This window comes from Camarhynchus parvulus, chromosome 4 (assembly GCF_901933205.1).
Source record: "Camarhynchus parvulus chromosome 4, STF_HiC, whole genome shotgun sequence".
In the NCBI taxonomy this organism is placed as follows: domain Eukaryota; kingdom Metazoa; phylum Chordata; class Aves; order Passeriformes; family Thraupidae; genus Camarhynchus; species Camarhynchus parvulus.
In genome coordinates, this window is record NC_044574.1 from 18,827,824 (window position 1) to 18,842,658 (window position 14,835).

Consider the following 14,835-nt stretch of genomic DNA (forward strand, 5'->3'; position numbering starts at 1 on the left):
CACAGCACACTGATTGTCCTCTGAGTATTTTCTCAAGGTGTTAATGTCTGTATCTGAGCCAAGGAAAAATTCTTTAAAGGGACAAGTATAGAATGTAGATTATCTTTGTAGCACAGTGGTTAATTAACAGTAAGTAGCTGTGGCTAGGACTCCAGCAGAGAGTATCAGGTGTCTCTCTGCTATCTTCTCAGCTATTCCTCTTAACAAGAGCTGGGATCTGGGAAAGCTGACAACTGTGGGAGGACTTCAAGGGTATAGATGGTTCTGCTAGCATCAGTCATTAATACCACTCACACAGCATGGGCTGTTCTAGTAATGCCTCTGCAAACCCAAATGTTCAAGGCAAATGCTGGAACGGTCTCCAGTATTCAATTCTACCTTCTCAAATCAGAGGTTGGCTAGGTCTCATATTAATTTCTTTATATACATACCTATAAAAACTTCCTCTAGGTGATTAACTCTCCTTCTATGATGTTTAATCACATAAAGCAAAAACAGTAATAATACATGACGTACCTGTGGGTTCCTGAGCGCCTCAGGAACATGGGAGACACTTATTATGGAAAAATGCTCTCCTGAATTCTTGTTTGGAGAGACTTTATTTAGAAGATGTAGAGGCTGTTTGTCTGCTGAAGTTTTCAAGCTCCAGTTTCTCCACTGAATGCATCAGCTCAGTTTCCATACAGTAATAATGCAGGCTGAGTCCTTCATTTCCATACTAAGCGTAACAGAAGAGCTGGAGTGCTGATGGCATCTCTGGGGATGGTGGTGTCCAGCATATTCTGTGTCTCCATGGTTGGAATAAGTTGCATCTTCACATCTGACTTTCCAATATATTTTCATGATTACATTTCACTTAAGAATCACTTGTGCAGAGCAGTTATTTTTTAATAGCTCTTTAAATGCTGAACATATATAAATGAAACTTGTTTAACAAGATGGAGGTGGTTTTGTCTGGGTGGGGCTGGAGGTTGTTTTGGCATGCGTGGAAATGCAAGAATTTGCTCCAAGCAAATGGGAATCCTTGTTGAAACAAGCAAGAATGACTTTCTTTCATCTGTTCAAAGATCTCTGTGTATCTTGGGAGCTGCTCTGGGTCTTACACCCCAGATAAAGAATGTGAAACGTGTAGTTTTTGCTAATGGAATTGCAGAATAACTTTTCCTGGTAATGTGGAAAAGGAGATACTCTGTGGACTGCCAGAAAACAATACCCACCTGTGTAACAGTAAGACACAAGTGATTTTGTCTGTGACTTTTCCTTCCCAGCTAAAGGAGGAGGATGTGTGGCTTACTGATGTGGGCAGGGACAAAACATTTTCGCCATCAGCTACAAAAAGGATTATGATTAAGTGAATTACTAATTATACTCCCTGAGAGTGACTGCTAACTGCTGGTGAACCTTGTTTATGGAAGCATGAAACCAGCTCTGGCTTTTGGAGGGTGCCAGACGTGCTGGCCATGGGGCAGCTCTGACTGCAGCACTGACTGACTTGTGGGGCACAGAGGGTGGAAGAGACAGACCTGAAGGTGGGGCTTTCCTGGACAGGGTTCACTTCTCCCATCTTTTCCACAGAGTTTTTGGATGTGCTGGCTGATGTCACCAGGTCTGTAAAGGCAGAAGCATTGTGGTACATATTGGCTCCTGTTTCTATAGTCACTTCCCTCCTCTTTCATGTCTCCCCCTCTGGCTTCCAATACTGGTGAAGCAAATAGGGAGGACTCTTCCAAGCTTGGCCTCCTCTTGTGCCTGGACCAGGTCTGTCATGTGTGCTTGCACCCATGCTGGCAGGATCTGGACATGTGATGTCTTACTTTTTAAGTTATTATTCATTAATAATACAGTGCATGTCAAGTGTGCCCAGAAAGGGGTCAGGGAGGAAGGGGTTCATAGAGAGAGCCTGTGTGAGATGGGTGAGCTGGACCTTGCTGCTTCCAGCTCAGCTTCATTTGCAGCATCAGCTGTGACTTACAGGCAAATACAGACCTGCAAATGGCCCCTGCTCTCTAACTGTCCTCTTCTCTGGGTTCTTCCTCCACCTTGTCCAGTATTCTCCTCTTCATGTTTCCATGGGAATGAACCAGTAAAGGCAACAAAGCATTGTGTTTAGCATTCACAACCCAAACTAAGCAGTGCTTTAGGGAAGAATTTTTTTTGCTAAAACATTTCTGTGTATTGAATTACGAGGTAAAGGTCTTGGGTGATTCAAGGTGTATTGAATTACCAGGCAGTTGCTTAAATCCAGAAGGTGGAAGAAAATAAAACAACTCTCTGACTTCTTGTTGAAAGGAGTTAAAATTAATTAAAGAGAAGAAATGCCTACCTTTTGGAAAGCAGAGGAATATTTGCTTTAATGAACATTAAAAGTGTATGAAAATATAGATGTGAGATGGAAATAATTTTTTAATTGTGTACACAAATAAATAAACTGTGATTAAAAAATAATTGAGAAATCGATTTCTGAAATAGAAGAATAACTCATAAAGTTTAGTAACAATTTGTGTTCAAGGGAAAATTGCTTCTATTTAGTTTTCATTTCCTGTGCTCTTTATCCTTATCATATTTCTCACATGCACTCTCATAAGGTGAATATTTTGACTTGCATTTCAATCAACACTACTTTGTTAGTCGCAGATCATGGCTCCCTGGCCGGAGGTAGAAAAGCCCGAAACCAATAACTATATTGGGGACTCTTCCAAACAAAACCAGAACATGGCTGGGAAAGAAGGAGAAAATCACAAAGGTAATGTGCTCACTCTGAGTTATAAAAAATAGATAGGATTTGGGGATCCTTGGAGAAGATGGAAAGTAATTAAACAATTTTTTAAATGTTCTATTTCATCAGGCAACGTGGCTTCACTTGGAAATAAGGGGGAAATTCAACCTGCATTTTCCACAGTAGCTTTGATAGATGAGACAAGACCAGAAGAAGAAGACCCGTGGGCTCTGCCAGAACTGCAGGACACTGGGGTCAAGTGGTCAGGTAGCCATTTCTCTGTAAATAAGTTATCTACCTTGTTTTCCCATCACTTGTCTCATGTTCTTCAAGAGTTAATGAGTTTATAATATTCAGTCAGCTAAGAAAAATCCCAAAATCATGCTTCTTAACCTCCTTAAAACATGAGAAGATATATGTAAAACAGTCCAGCACTAATACAGTTTTATATCCAGGCAGCTGTTGGTCTTTTTTTACTCAGTAGGATGACTATAAAACCAAGGGTCAATGTCAGATTTCATAAGGCTTTTGTCACATACCAAAAAGGTTTTTTTGTGGTAAAAGTAGGCAAACAAAATACCTGCTTCTGCAGTTAAAATGTGATTGAGAACATTCTTTTGGGTTTAATCACACACTGGAGCCATGTCACTGTCTTTGCCTCCACCGTCGCTGCTTGTGCACTAGAGTATTCCAGAGAAAAATTCAAATGATTCTTTTATACATAATGTATTTGTTTTGCAGATCTGGACACAAAAGGAAAAGTCATTCGTGTACTCTATGGGATAGGGAAGTTCCACATGTTACTTGGATTACTCTACATGTTTGTGTGTTCTCTGGATGTACTGAGTTCTGCTTTTCAACTGGTAGGAGGTATGAAAATATCCAAAATATCAAGAATTAATTAATAAGGCAGTAAATTTTGTCTGAGACACTTAATTACAACTACCACTCTTCAAGAACATTCTTCATATGTGATGAGACAGAGATTCAGAAGGAAGTAGTTCTGATTAAACATTGACCTTCAGTTGTTTGAAAGGGTCTTTCTGTCTCAAATTCCAAAGAACTGATGTAGGGGTTATTGGCCTCAATTTCCCAGTAGCTTCCTGTTACTTCAGTGATAGTTTGAAAAAATACATCTGTACATAGATCTGTCCCATGTAAAAGACATTTCAACAAGGTGAAATACAAAACTCTGCTCTTGACCAAAGCATCTAACTCTGAAATGTCCCTCAAATCTTTCAAAGATGAAAACTATTGAAATGCATTTTTTACATTTACTTCAAAGTGTTGAATTCAGGTGATGGACTTGGGAGTGGTTATCAGAGAAATATGTGCACTTCTGTTGAAGTATTTTGCAAACACAGAAAGGTGCTGGAACTAATTAATCACTATTATTAAAGCATTTCTCTTAATTCGGTATCCAAAAATACCAAATAATAACACTTAAATCAAGGTATGGGTGGTCTTTTGTCCTACAGTCTTTCTGCTGATGGCTGTGGCATTATATGCTTCTCTGCAGAGTTCAGCAGGGTTTATAGTCACTGAAATGAGAGAATATAAAGTATTCTCTAAAAGCTGAGAAGCTGAGAGTCCAGGACATGAATCTGGATCCCTGGGCTACACTGTACTTTTTTGGGATAGCAAACATGGCTATAAATGTATCAATTAAATAGCTGAATTATCTTGAATTAAACACTGATAATTTCTACGGACTTTACCTTGTACTTCCCCCTCTCTGAGAATATGTTTTTTTATAGGTAAAGCAGCAGGGGACATATTTAAAGATGACTCAGTGCTCTCAAATCCTGTTGCGGGACTGGTGATTGGAGTTCTGGTGACTGTGATGGTCCAGAGTTCCAGCACCTCTTCGTCCATCATAGTCAGCATGGTGTCCTCCACATGTGAGTGCTTACAGAATCTTCCTAGAGACCACTCATAAACCTTGTCTCAGGTGCAAACATTCCCACTTGTGTTCAATTTGTAGAAGCTTTAGATAAGAGAATAGAGACTGTAGGAAAAGTTTTTCACAGCGGTTTCCCTGATATAAAATCAGATTTTTAAAGGGAATCATAATGGTATTAATACTAGTTATAGCAATAGTAGGAGTAGTAGTAGTACTAGTAATAATAATAAAACCACAGCTGCAAGGAAAATCATTGGAAGCCTTGTCGCTGAATGACATAATTTTGGAATTATCTGCATCATTTTCTCACATTGGGCAGTTACTGAACTTCATTGTTTCTGTGGCATCATTTCAAAATTCTGCAGTAAGTAGGAAAATGCCTGGGAAAGAAGAGAATTCATTTTCATCTGGCCCTCTAACATGTGATGAAAATGGATAGCCATGGGCCATAGTGTCAGTGGGGATCATGGGACTATGGGAGTGCCACGGTCCCAGGGGGCTTGATTAAAGCAAACCTGTTTGGATTGAAGCAGCTCATCGCACTGACATCAAGGGAAGTCAGGAATTCATTGATAGCAATAGAAATTTCCATTGAAGCATAGAGCTTGCTGATAATATGATTTTTTTATTCAGTGTTTCCTTTTCTGTTTGCCAGTGCTGACTGTTAGAGCAGCTATTCCTATCATCATGGGAGCAAACATTGGCACCTCAGTTACAAACACAATTGTGGCACTTATGCAAGCTGGGGACAGGAATGAATTTAGAAGGTATTGTACTCAAACTCTGGATCTGGAAAATTGTTTCTTTCATTTTTATAGGTCTTCTTCTATATTCCCTATACAGTCACTCAACCTTTCTAGATAGGAAAGTCACAAGCATGGCCATGGCAAAGGTAAAATGGTGCCTACATGTATGGCCTCATTTACTTGAAAAAAACCATATCATGTTCCTTTAAAAGTTTTGTGGGTTTGTAAGAATTCACCATTTTAATGATCTTACACAGGGATAAATTTTCAAGTGCTCTCACTATACCACACACTTTTTATTATGGGGTAGTTCCGGGAGGGCTGTACAGGAAGTTAATATTACATACGTTTGGTCTGGTTTCCTTAAAAGAGATTTCAATGTTGAAGTCTGCAGAAAGCTAGAACTGGTAATGAAATGAAGTGTTCTGGCTGTCAGATATATACAGTGACATCTTTTAGACTGGCACTTGACATTGTCACTGAGAGAGCCCATGGAGCACTTGGAGGCTCACTGGAGATGGGCAGTAAACTTGGGAGTGATAGGAGACTGGAACCTTGTCATTTATGCACTGGGCATATTGAAATACTCTTAGCCAAAGCCTCTGAGAGGTGAGCTGTGGCTCCTCAGGCGTTGGAGGAGAAGATTGAAGGGACCAACAGTTTGCAGAAACATGTGGGAGAGCTGAAAAGCCCTCTTGCCCCAGGAGTCAGGGAGAACTGGTCCTGGAGGCAATGGCTGTCTGAGTATTAAAAATATACTAAAAACAGGTGAGAGGCAAAACAAACACAGGCTGTACAGCCACTTCTTTCTTCAAAAAAGTACCCTTGGCAGCCTCATGCTATGGATCACTTCTGTCTTTTCCAGTTTTTCTTGTTTTACTCACCTGTCTGGCTCTTTAATTGGCCAACAGTGTGGAGTCAACCTAGCACTTCATAACAAAGCAGCTATTGCATTTGACCCCAGAAATTAAATTATCCCCACCTTGAAATGTCCTTCACCTCTACTTTTATGATTTCATATCTAATTGTTGTTATACACATACATATTTTGTTTAATTAAAAGCAGCTCTGTTTTTAATTTCTTCTTGCAGAGCCTTTGCTGCGGCAACAATCCATGATTTCTTTAACTGGTTGGCTGTGTTTGCACTGTTACCCATTGAAGTCATTACTGGCTATCTCTACCATCTCACCAATGTTATAGTTGACTCCTTTCGCCTTGAAAGTGGTGAGGATGCTCCAGAGCTACTAAAAGTTATCACAGATCCCTTTACAAAGCTCATCATTGAGGTAAGCTCTTTCTCACTTCAAGGAAGCTGCCTACATGATTCAGTCAAATCAAAATGCTCTGAGTATGAGAAGGCTTCCCACTCCTACCTCTGTGTTCTTGGCGGTAATGTTCATTAGCAGATGAATTCTTCTCTTTATTCACATTTCATAAAGCCCCTGTTCTACGTTTCCAGTTTCTATTTCCCCCACATTTTGCAGCATCAATGGCAGAGCTAGCTAGGAGGGCTGGGAAGGCAGGTGAGGAAAATTCAGCCATGTGAGATGGATGGGGAGGCAGCCTGTTGCCTGGGCTTTGGCAGATAGCTCTAGCTGAGACACAGCCAGAGGATCAGCATAGGACCTGATGAGGACACTGAAATTATGGGACATTATACTGTGCATCTAGAGGCCAGGGGAATGCACACAGCTTCTGAAGTGACAGCAAATACAGTCAGGGAGTTGTGTCAGAGCAGCTGATTAAACAGAAAGGGTGAGATGAGGTAGTGGATGATGTGGGGAGAATGAGAAAAAGGGTTTGTTCATGTAGAGTTGTACCTTTTTTTTCTGGGAGTAACCCCCCTCTTACATTTTGGGCATGAATTCCAGCATTAGAGTCATGCAGATTTTATATGGTTGAGCTTCCAAGGGGGGCTTATTTAAGTAGAGCTAAACAGAAGTACGTGATACAAGCTGGAAATAAAGCATTTTTAAAATTCTTTTTATTCTTCCTTTTAAGCTTGATAAATCAGTAATAAATGCAATTGCCATGAATGATGAATCAGCAAAAAACAAAAGCCTGGTAAAGATCTGGTGTGTGACTGAAACCAATGTGGTAAGTATCATGTTAAATTAATTGTCAGGTACCTCAGGAAATATATTACTGATCTGTAGCTGATGCTCCTTATCACAGGATTGTGAAATTAGATTTTTTAATGAGGGTGGGGTTTTTATCAGCAAAAAAAGAATGAAAACAATTTAATGAAGTTTTTTTTTAATGCTCCACTTAAACCAAGCATGGTCACCAGTGGTGACCTTGACCTGGCTGCTTTCAGTACTGTGCAGGACCTTGCCTATCAGAACTGGTGGATTGGTGCCAAGCCTTTTACTCCTTTCAAACCCAAATGCCTTTAAACTCTGATAACAAGTCCTACCAACTCCCTGAAAGTGGAAAAAGTCTGCACCACAGGCCAGAGAAAAGATCGTTTCAACCACCGTTTATCTGCTGATCTAATCGGCTTCAGTTTTACGTGTGTTGGGGTGATCTGGTGGCAGCTGGCTGTTTGCAGCCTTCTTGGAAAAGTGCCCTTGCAGAAAGCCTCCGTGGGGCTGTGTCCTGCTCCTCTCCACCCAAGCAGCCCTGCAGCTTGGAGGAATCTCTTGCCCAGACCGACGCCAATGAGTGTTTTGGTAAACTATGGAGCTGAGTGTTTGGTTTGCATCGTTCAGCTAACCAGCAATTACATCATTAAATATCCTTTGATTCTCTAATTAGACTATTCTACCTGCTGGCACGTATAGAAAAGTAATTCCTGAAGTCCTGAGGCAGAAGATACTTAAGGAGTCCTTAAGTATTTCAACCTCCCCAGGCCGTGGAGGTTGAAATCCCGTGCTCAGCTGCTATTGAATGACGCTGTGGCTGGGCAGTGAAACGCTACCTGCGGAGATGGAGCCGGGGCAGAGCTGTGCTCACCCGGTCCCTGCCCGGGTTACAGCCCCGGCTGTGTCTGGGGCTGCCGAGCCCAGCCCCGCGCCCCTCGCTGCCCCAAGCCCCTGGGCCCTGCGCAAGACAGGAAACCACACAGAAAGTGGAGGCTGAGGGAAATGTTTATTTCTAGACACACTTTTTTCTGTGTTGCCTGCATTTTGGCTGTGTACCTACTGCTCAAGCTTACAGTCAAATGACGAAAACGCCCAGAATTTTGACTTGACCTTGGTGGGGAAAAAGGAAAATAATTTAAATTATTGCTTTCCTGTGACGGTGTTCACAGGGGTCCGAGGATGAGGGAAGAGATGAGGATCTGACTCCATGTTTCAGAATGCTTGATTTATTATTTTATGATGTATATTATATTAAAACTATACTAAAAGAATAGAAGAAAGGATTTCATCAGAAGGCTAGCTAAGAATAGGAAAAAAAGGAATAAATAACAAAGGCTCGTGTCTCGGACAGAGTCCCAGCCGGCTGGACTGTGACTGGCCATTAATTAGAAACAACCGCATGAGACCAATCACAGATCCAGCAGATAATCATTGTTTAGATTTTGTTGCTGAGGCCTCTCAGCTTCTCAGGAGGAAAAATCCTAAGGAAAGGATTTTTCAGAAAATATCATGGCTACACATTCCTACTGGGCTAAACTAATTTCTAGCAAAAATTATTAAACAGACTCATGGCCAGGATAAATACATGCAGACCCCATATGTTTAAAGCGAAACAAACATTTTGATCTAGTGAGGTGCTTTGAAACTAAGATGTTTGAAAAAACTTCAAGAAGGTGAGAAACAAGACTGTGTTGAGTTTGTAAAGGTTTACCAGATATGGGGTGCCTGGAGCCCAGGGGCTCCCTGGAGATGTGGGGGCACCAGATCCACTCCCAGTTTTGCTCACCTGCATCATCTGGAGAGAGGTACAAATGCAGGTGTTTGTAGGCAGTGCCCAGCAAAGAAATATGATTTCTCTTTCCCCATTTCTGCAGAAGAAAATCACTCAAGCACTTTGGAAAGATGCCTCATGTTCAGGAGCATGGTTCAGAGCCCATTTGGCTGTCAGCTGCTCTTGTGTGAGCAAGTACAGCTCAGTCAGCTGTAGTACTCCTGACATTGAGATGTCAGGAAAGAGGTCTTTCTTTCATCAAGAAAGCTGTGGCAGTGGCTGGAAAAGGAATGCCACTGCCCCACAACTGCAGCCAAACCTGAACCTCACTCCACAAAAACTGTCATCAGTAGCTAAGTTCCTTAACTATTAGTGGATTGGTGCTATGGTTATTAAAATGTAGAAGATTTTGGGAATATTTTAATCTTTACATGTTGTACTGATTGACATGGGTAACAGCATAATAATTTATTTTAAGAATGCAAAATGTTACCATGCCATTAATGTGGTGCCAGCTTACAATTTTGACTTTTTAGCTGATGAATCTTGGTTGTAGTAAAATTTGAAAATTCTACATGAGCTCTTATAAAGGATTGTAGATGACTGAACTCTCTGCTTTGTCTGGCAATCTTTAGACACTGCAGAATGTCACAATTCCACCTTCCGAAAACTGCACATCTCCTGACTTTTGCTGGACTGAAGGAAATGTGACGTGGACCCTCAAGAATATAACTGAAACAGACTATATCAGTAAATGTAAGTAGCAGAACTACTCCTGTGCAATATATTTACAGAAGTATATGGATTTCTAATGGTGCTAACAGCTCCCTTCTGAGGTGTATCCAGGATCAGCGTAGGGACACACAGCACTGCTGCAGGTGCTGCCTGAGGAGCCTGTGCTCTGCTGTGGCCGCACAGCTGGAGTTACAGCAGCATCATGGTATCTGGCTGCAGGTGGATCTCTTTCCATGCTGCCTCATACCAGCAATTGAGGTTTCAGTATCATATCACCCTCGATGTTCAGATGGCTTGGAGCTACGGTTACTTCGCTGTCATGGTTGCTAGGATATCCCATCCCTATGCATGCCCTGCAGGACTTTCAACAGCCCTGCTCAGGCATGCAGCCACCTCTGGGAAAAGCTGACCCACCGTGCAGCTTGGAGCACCCCAAAATTTTCTCCTCCCTTTGTGCAACTCTCCCTTGCACATGGTCACCTGGTTCCTGCCTGCCCATAGGACTGCCCACTGTGCATTTTGTAAGCATGTCTGTAGAAGCACCTCTGCTGCCTCACTCAGACATGGCTTTTGGGGAGGAGGGAAGGTGGCATTTCCCCTCTTTGCATCAACCCCTCCAGCTGTGTTTGCTTTCGTCCAATTTTCTTAGGGGAGCGAACGAAAACCAGAGCTGGGCTTAGGATCACAGGCAAAAATGTGGGTAGGCTAATTCATTTTCCTTTTCTTTTTCAGGCCAACACATCTTTGTAGACTCAGACCTGCCTGATCTTGGTATTGGGCTCATCCTTCTGGCTTTGTCCCTGCTTGTTCTCTGCTCCTGTTTGATAGCGATCGTTAAGCTATTAAACTCTGTGCTTAAAGGACAAGTGGCCAGTGTTATCAAGAAGACAATCAACACTGGTAACTATCTGCTTTTCCTGAAGATTGTTTTTAGGCATGACAAGGACACTGAGCATGTTTATTGATGTCTCCTCTTCTGGAAGACATTTTAGAATATTTTAAAGAAAATACTATTGAATGAAAATCATGCACACTGCCCAACATTTTTTCTCACAAGTATTTTTTTCTTTAATTTAAAAATCTATTAGTGAACAGCTTGATTGAGAAATGCAGCAGAGTAACAGCATTAGAGACCAAAGTCCAGGCTCTGTTTCTAGATGTATAATCATTAGCTGTTAGTAATGTAGATCCATCCTCAAAAGATAGCACCGAAGTGCTGAGATTGTGATTGCCTGCTCAGGCACAGGGCCTGCGTATTCCTTCTAAAGTAAGTTGAAAAAAGTTTGTAGTAATTAATGATCTTATCCTGTGCTGCTGCCTAACCCTCTCTTCAGCAGGATAAGGCAGCCTTGAATGGTGGTGTTTTTCTGTCTTTCCCTGTGTTGTCCAGCTGGTTTTTTCAGCCTGGATCCATTGAGTGCAAATGTTAAGAGTTTTTTTCACCAGGCTACTTTTCCTTCACAATCTCTTTAATGGAGAGGTTAGGAGCTGTAGCAGAGAAAAGCAGCCCTGGCACAGATCTCAGGCTGTGGTTGAAGTGAGGGTACACAGAAATACAGAAGGCAGCAAAGTGGTCCCCAAGCTGTCTTCTCCTGGGCAAGGAACACTGCCCAAATTAAAAACAAGGGGTAGAAAGTAAACAGCTGACAGCTACTGCTTATTTAATTTGGGATCTGCTCTCTGTTCCTCTGTGTCTTCCCAGCTGATTGAGTCCTCACTTCTCAGCTCCCTCCATAAATCTGCAGACTACAGGGGACATTTGTGCCTAGTTTCTCTAATCAGTGTAATTAGCTGTTCTCTGCAAGAGTTAACAAGTGCATTTTTAGGAGATAATCTGCTTGGAACTAGTTAGAGCAAACAACTTGGTTCTCTCAGGATGGTCTTTGGAGCTTTCTGAAGATCTGATCCAGTGGGTGCCTGGTTGCTGAAAGCAAGGCTCTCAAAACACCCAGAAGGTTTTGTGTTGACCTTGAGGAACATTTCTGGTACCTAATTGTATGACAACCCAAATGCTACCCTGGTATGGGTCTACCTGGTCTGGTATCCATCTCAAAGTGTATCCAGTGGTGCAAGGCTGCAGAAGGCATACAGCAAACAGGAGAAATCAAAGTTGTAGAACTGGCCCCAAATCGTCATTTGAGACTCAACATGCAAACAATGCATCTACATTTTAAGTTCTTAACAGTCTTCCCTGCTGTGTTATTGTTACATGGATCACTCTGTTATGCTAACAGCAGTGTTCTCCCTCTATTTTTTAGATTTTCCATTTCCTTTTACTTGGCTCGCTGGATACCTGGCTATGCTTGCAGGGGCTGGTATGACCTTCGTTGTCCAAAGCAGTTCTGTTTTCACATCTGCCATTACACCCCTTGTTGGTAAGTTGTAAATACTGTGCTCTTTGTCCCCGTGTTCCATCTTCTCCATCATCCTGAAGCCAACGCAGTCATGTTTCTTTTCTCGTAGGCATTGGCGTTATAAGCATTGAGCGCTCTTACCCCCTCACCTTGGGAGCCAACATTGGCACAACCACAACAGCTATACTTGCAGCTTTGGCAAGTCCTGGGAGTACATTAAAATATTCATTACAGGTCAGTATAAAACCATGCTTTCTTGACTTAATTTAGAAGTTGTAAGTTTTCTGAAGAAAAACCTGACAAAAGTGGCCGTGATGCAAATGTGCTGTTCATGTTGTTCCTGATTTTGTCTGTGCTGTTAACAACAATGCATTCACTTCAACTGCTAGAGCAAAAAGGTTGCATTAAAATTCCTAGAATGTCAATATATAGCTAATCTTGCTTTTATAAATTGTCTTGATCTGCATGAATTGATTCAGAACTGGGACAGAGGAGGCCACTTGACCCCTGAGCATGGGGTCTTTTCTGCTTGGAGTTCAGTGCCCACATACTAAGAACCCTCTGAGGGTTATTGATTTCTGTAAGCTCTCTTCTCAGGATCCTAAGTCAGTTCATGAATTGTACAGGGACTCCTGTAACCTAAGTGAAGGTTGCACAATCCTTAAGCTGGCAAGCTCTCTATCTACCCAATGTTGCAGTGAACATCATGGCATCTATTTTTCTCCTTGTAAATGTACTTTGACAGGGTTTTATTGAATTCCTTTTTGTCTCAAACTATTTTAAAAGTAGGAAGCCTGGCTTTGACTTCCCATTTTCCACCCAGTAAAGAACCTGGCAGCAGACAACATTTGAATGAATGCTTTACAATTAAGAGTGAAAAGATAATGACGTTTCCTTGGTGAATAGGATGAATGTCTTTACTAGCTAAAATAAATCAAGAAAATTACAGAAGTCATTTTATTGTCCTCAGGCAACAGATGTAATCATGAGAAGATGCTATCTTGATAAAGCTCAGATTTCATGATAACATACTGGTTCTATAATGCCCTTCATAAATAAACACCTGTACTTTCATATTTGCTTTAGTCCAATAACAGTTACAAAATTAAAATAGGATAAGGTGAGCAGGGAATGTACTGTTTTGTTCAATATATGCTTATTCTGTCTAAGTGACTCCTGTATGCTTTAGCAAGTCTCTGCCTTTAAATGCTAATTTTTGTTTAAAAATTTTGAAGTATATGAATCAAAGGATTGTAAAAATCTAGAGACGAAGTCCCCTTCCAGGAATGTCCTCAGTGCCCTATAAACTTATAGCTAATTTTTTGTAAAATCCAAGTTTGTACCTTTAAAATTTCTCTGTAGCTTGTGTGCAATATCAAATTTATGCTTCCCATGTTTTAATTGAAAATTTATGGATGCAGAACCCAATGGTTCCCACACCTTATTGACAACAGTACTGTTTCCCGAGAGCTGGAAGTAATTATGATGTAGGTAGGAGTATTTAATGGTGTTTTAGTTAATGAACTTCTCAAATGTTTTTTGCTTTCAGATTGCCTTGTGCCACTTTTTCTTCAATGTCTCTGGGATTATTCTCTTTTATCCGATACCTTATACCCGCCTGCCAATCCGCATGAGCAAGACCTTGGGAAATATATCAGCCCAGTACAGATGGTTTTCTATATTTTATCTTCTCCTCTGTTTCTTTCTGTTGCCTTTGTTTGTATTTGCTCTGTCACTGGCAGGCTGGGGAGTCCTTTTGGGTGTTTGCCTTCCCCAGTTTCTTCTTTTTATTGCTGTGGTTGTAATTAATGTTATGCAGAAAAGGCGACCACATTCACTGCCTGAGAAGCTCCAAAACTGGGATTTCCTACCTGTGTGGATGCACTCCCTAGAGCCCTGGGACAATATGCTTATGGCTTCCCTTGCTTTTTGTGGGAAACACTGCTGTGGCTTCTGCAAGTGTTGCAAAGTCAATGTTGAACAGGAGGGTGCCAAAGACAATCAGCTAAAAACTATGGAAGTTTATGAAAACACCATGGCAATGGCTGATGATGGTGGAAGAAGGGCACCAGCTGTAGCCTGTGTTGACAAAACAGGCACAAACAACACAGCCTTATAGTATTGGATCCATGCATATTAGCAGAGATACAGCACAGGACAGCCAGGCTCATCAAAACCACCTTGGACCTTGCACTGAGGACAGAATGAACATTTTGTTAGGTTTCTGAAGCCAGTGATACATCACTCATCAAGGAAGGGAGTCAAACAAGCTTGACAGAGTCCCTAGAAAATCTATGCTCAGTTGCAAAGCTAATGACAGATTTGCTCACAGAGGATCTACTATGTGGTACCTTCCTCCAATGTTATCAGTAGCAAACAAAAGAAATCCTGATGTAGTCCCATGAAGAGAGGGATGAAAGAAGTGGCAATCAATTAAAACTTAAAAAACCAATAAATAATGCACTTGTAGAGCAGCCTTTCTGACCTACCGATTCAGCAGAAATTACTTCATAATACCCAAGAAG

The 14,835-nt window shown here is 41.4% G+C and overlaps 1 protein-coding gene across 1 annotated transcript; it reads left to right on the forward strand.

Annotated features, from left to right (window-relative positions):
* The first annotated feature begins 2,633 nt into the window (after positions 1-2,633).
* Positions 2,634-14,429, forward strand: SLC34A2 (solute carrier family 34 member 2). Its single transcript, XM_030947808.1, has 12 exons — positions 2,634-2,743; positions 2,846-2,983; positions 3,458-3,586; positions 4,474-4,617; positions 5,275-5,386; positions 6,457-6,652; positions 7,368-7,463; positions 9,857-9,977; positions 10,689-10,856; positions 12,215-12,331; positions 12,420-12,544; positions 13,860-14,429. Exons 1-12 carry the CDS (start codon positions 2,638-2,640, stop codon positions 14,427-14,429), a joined length of 2,022 nt encoding a protein of 673 aa, XP_030803668.1. The 5' UTR covers positions 2,634-2,637.
* Positions 14,430-14,835: the final 406 nt, after the last annotated feature.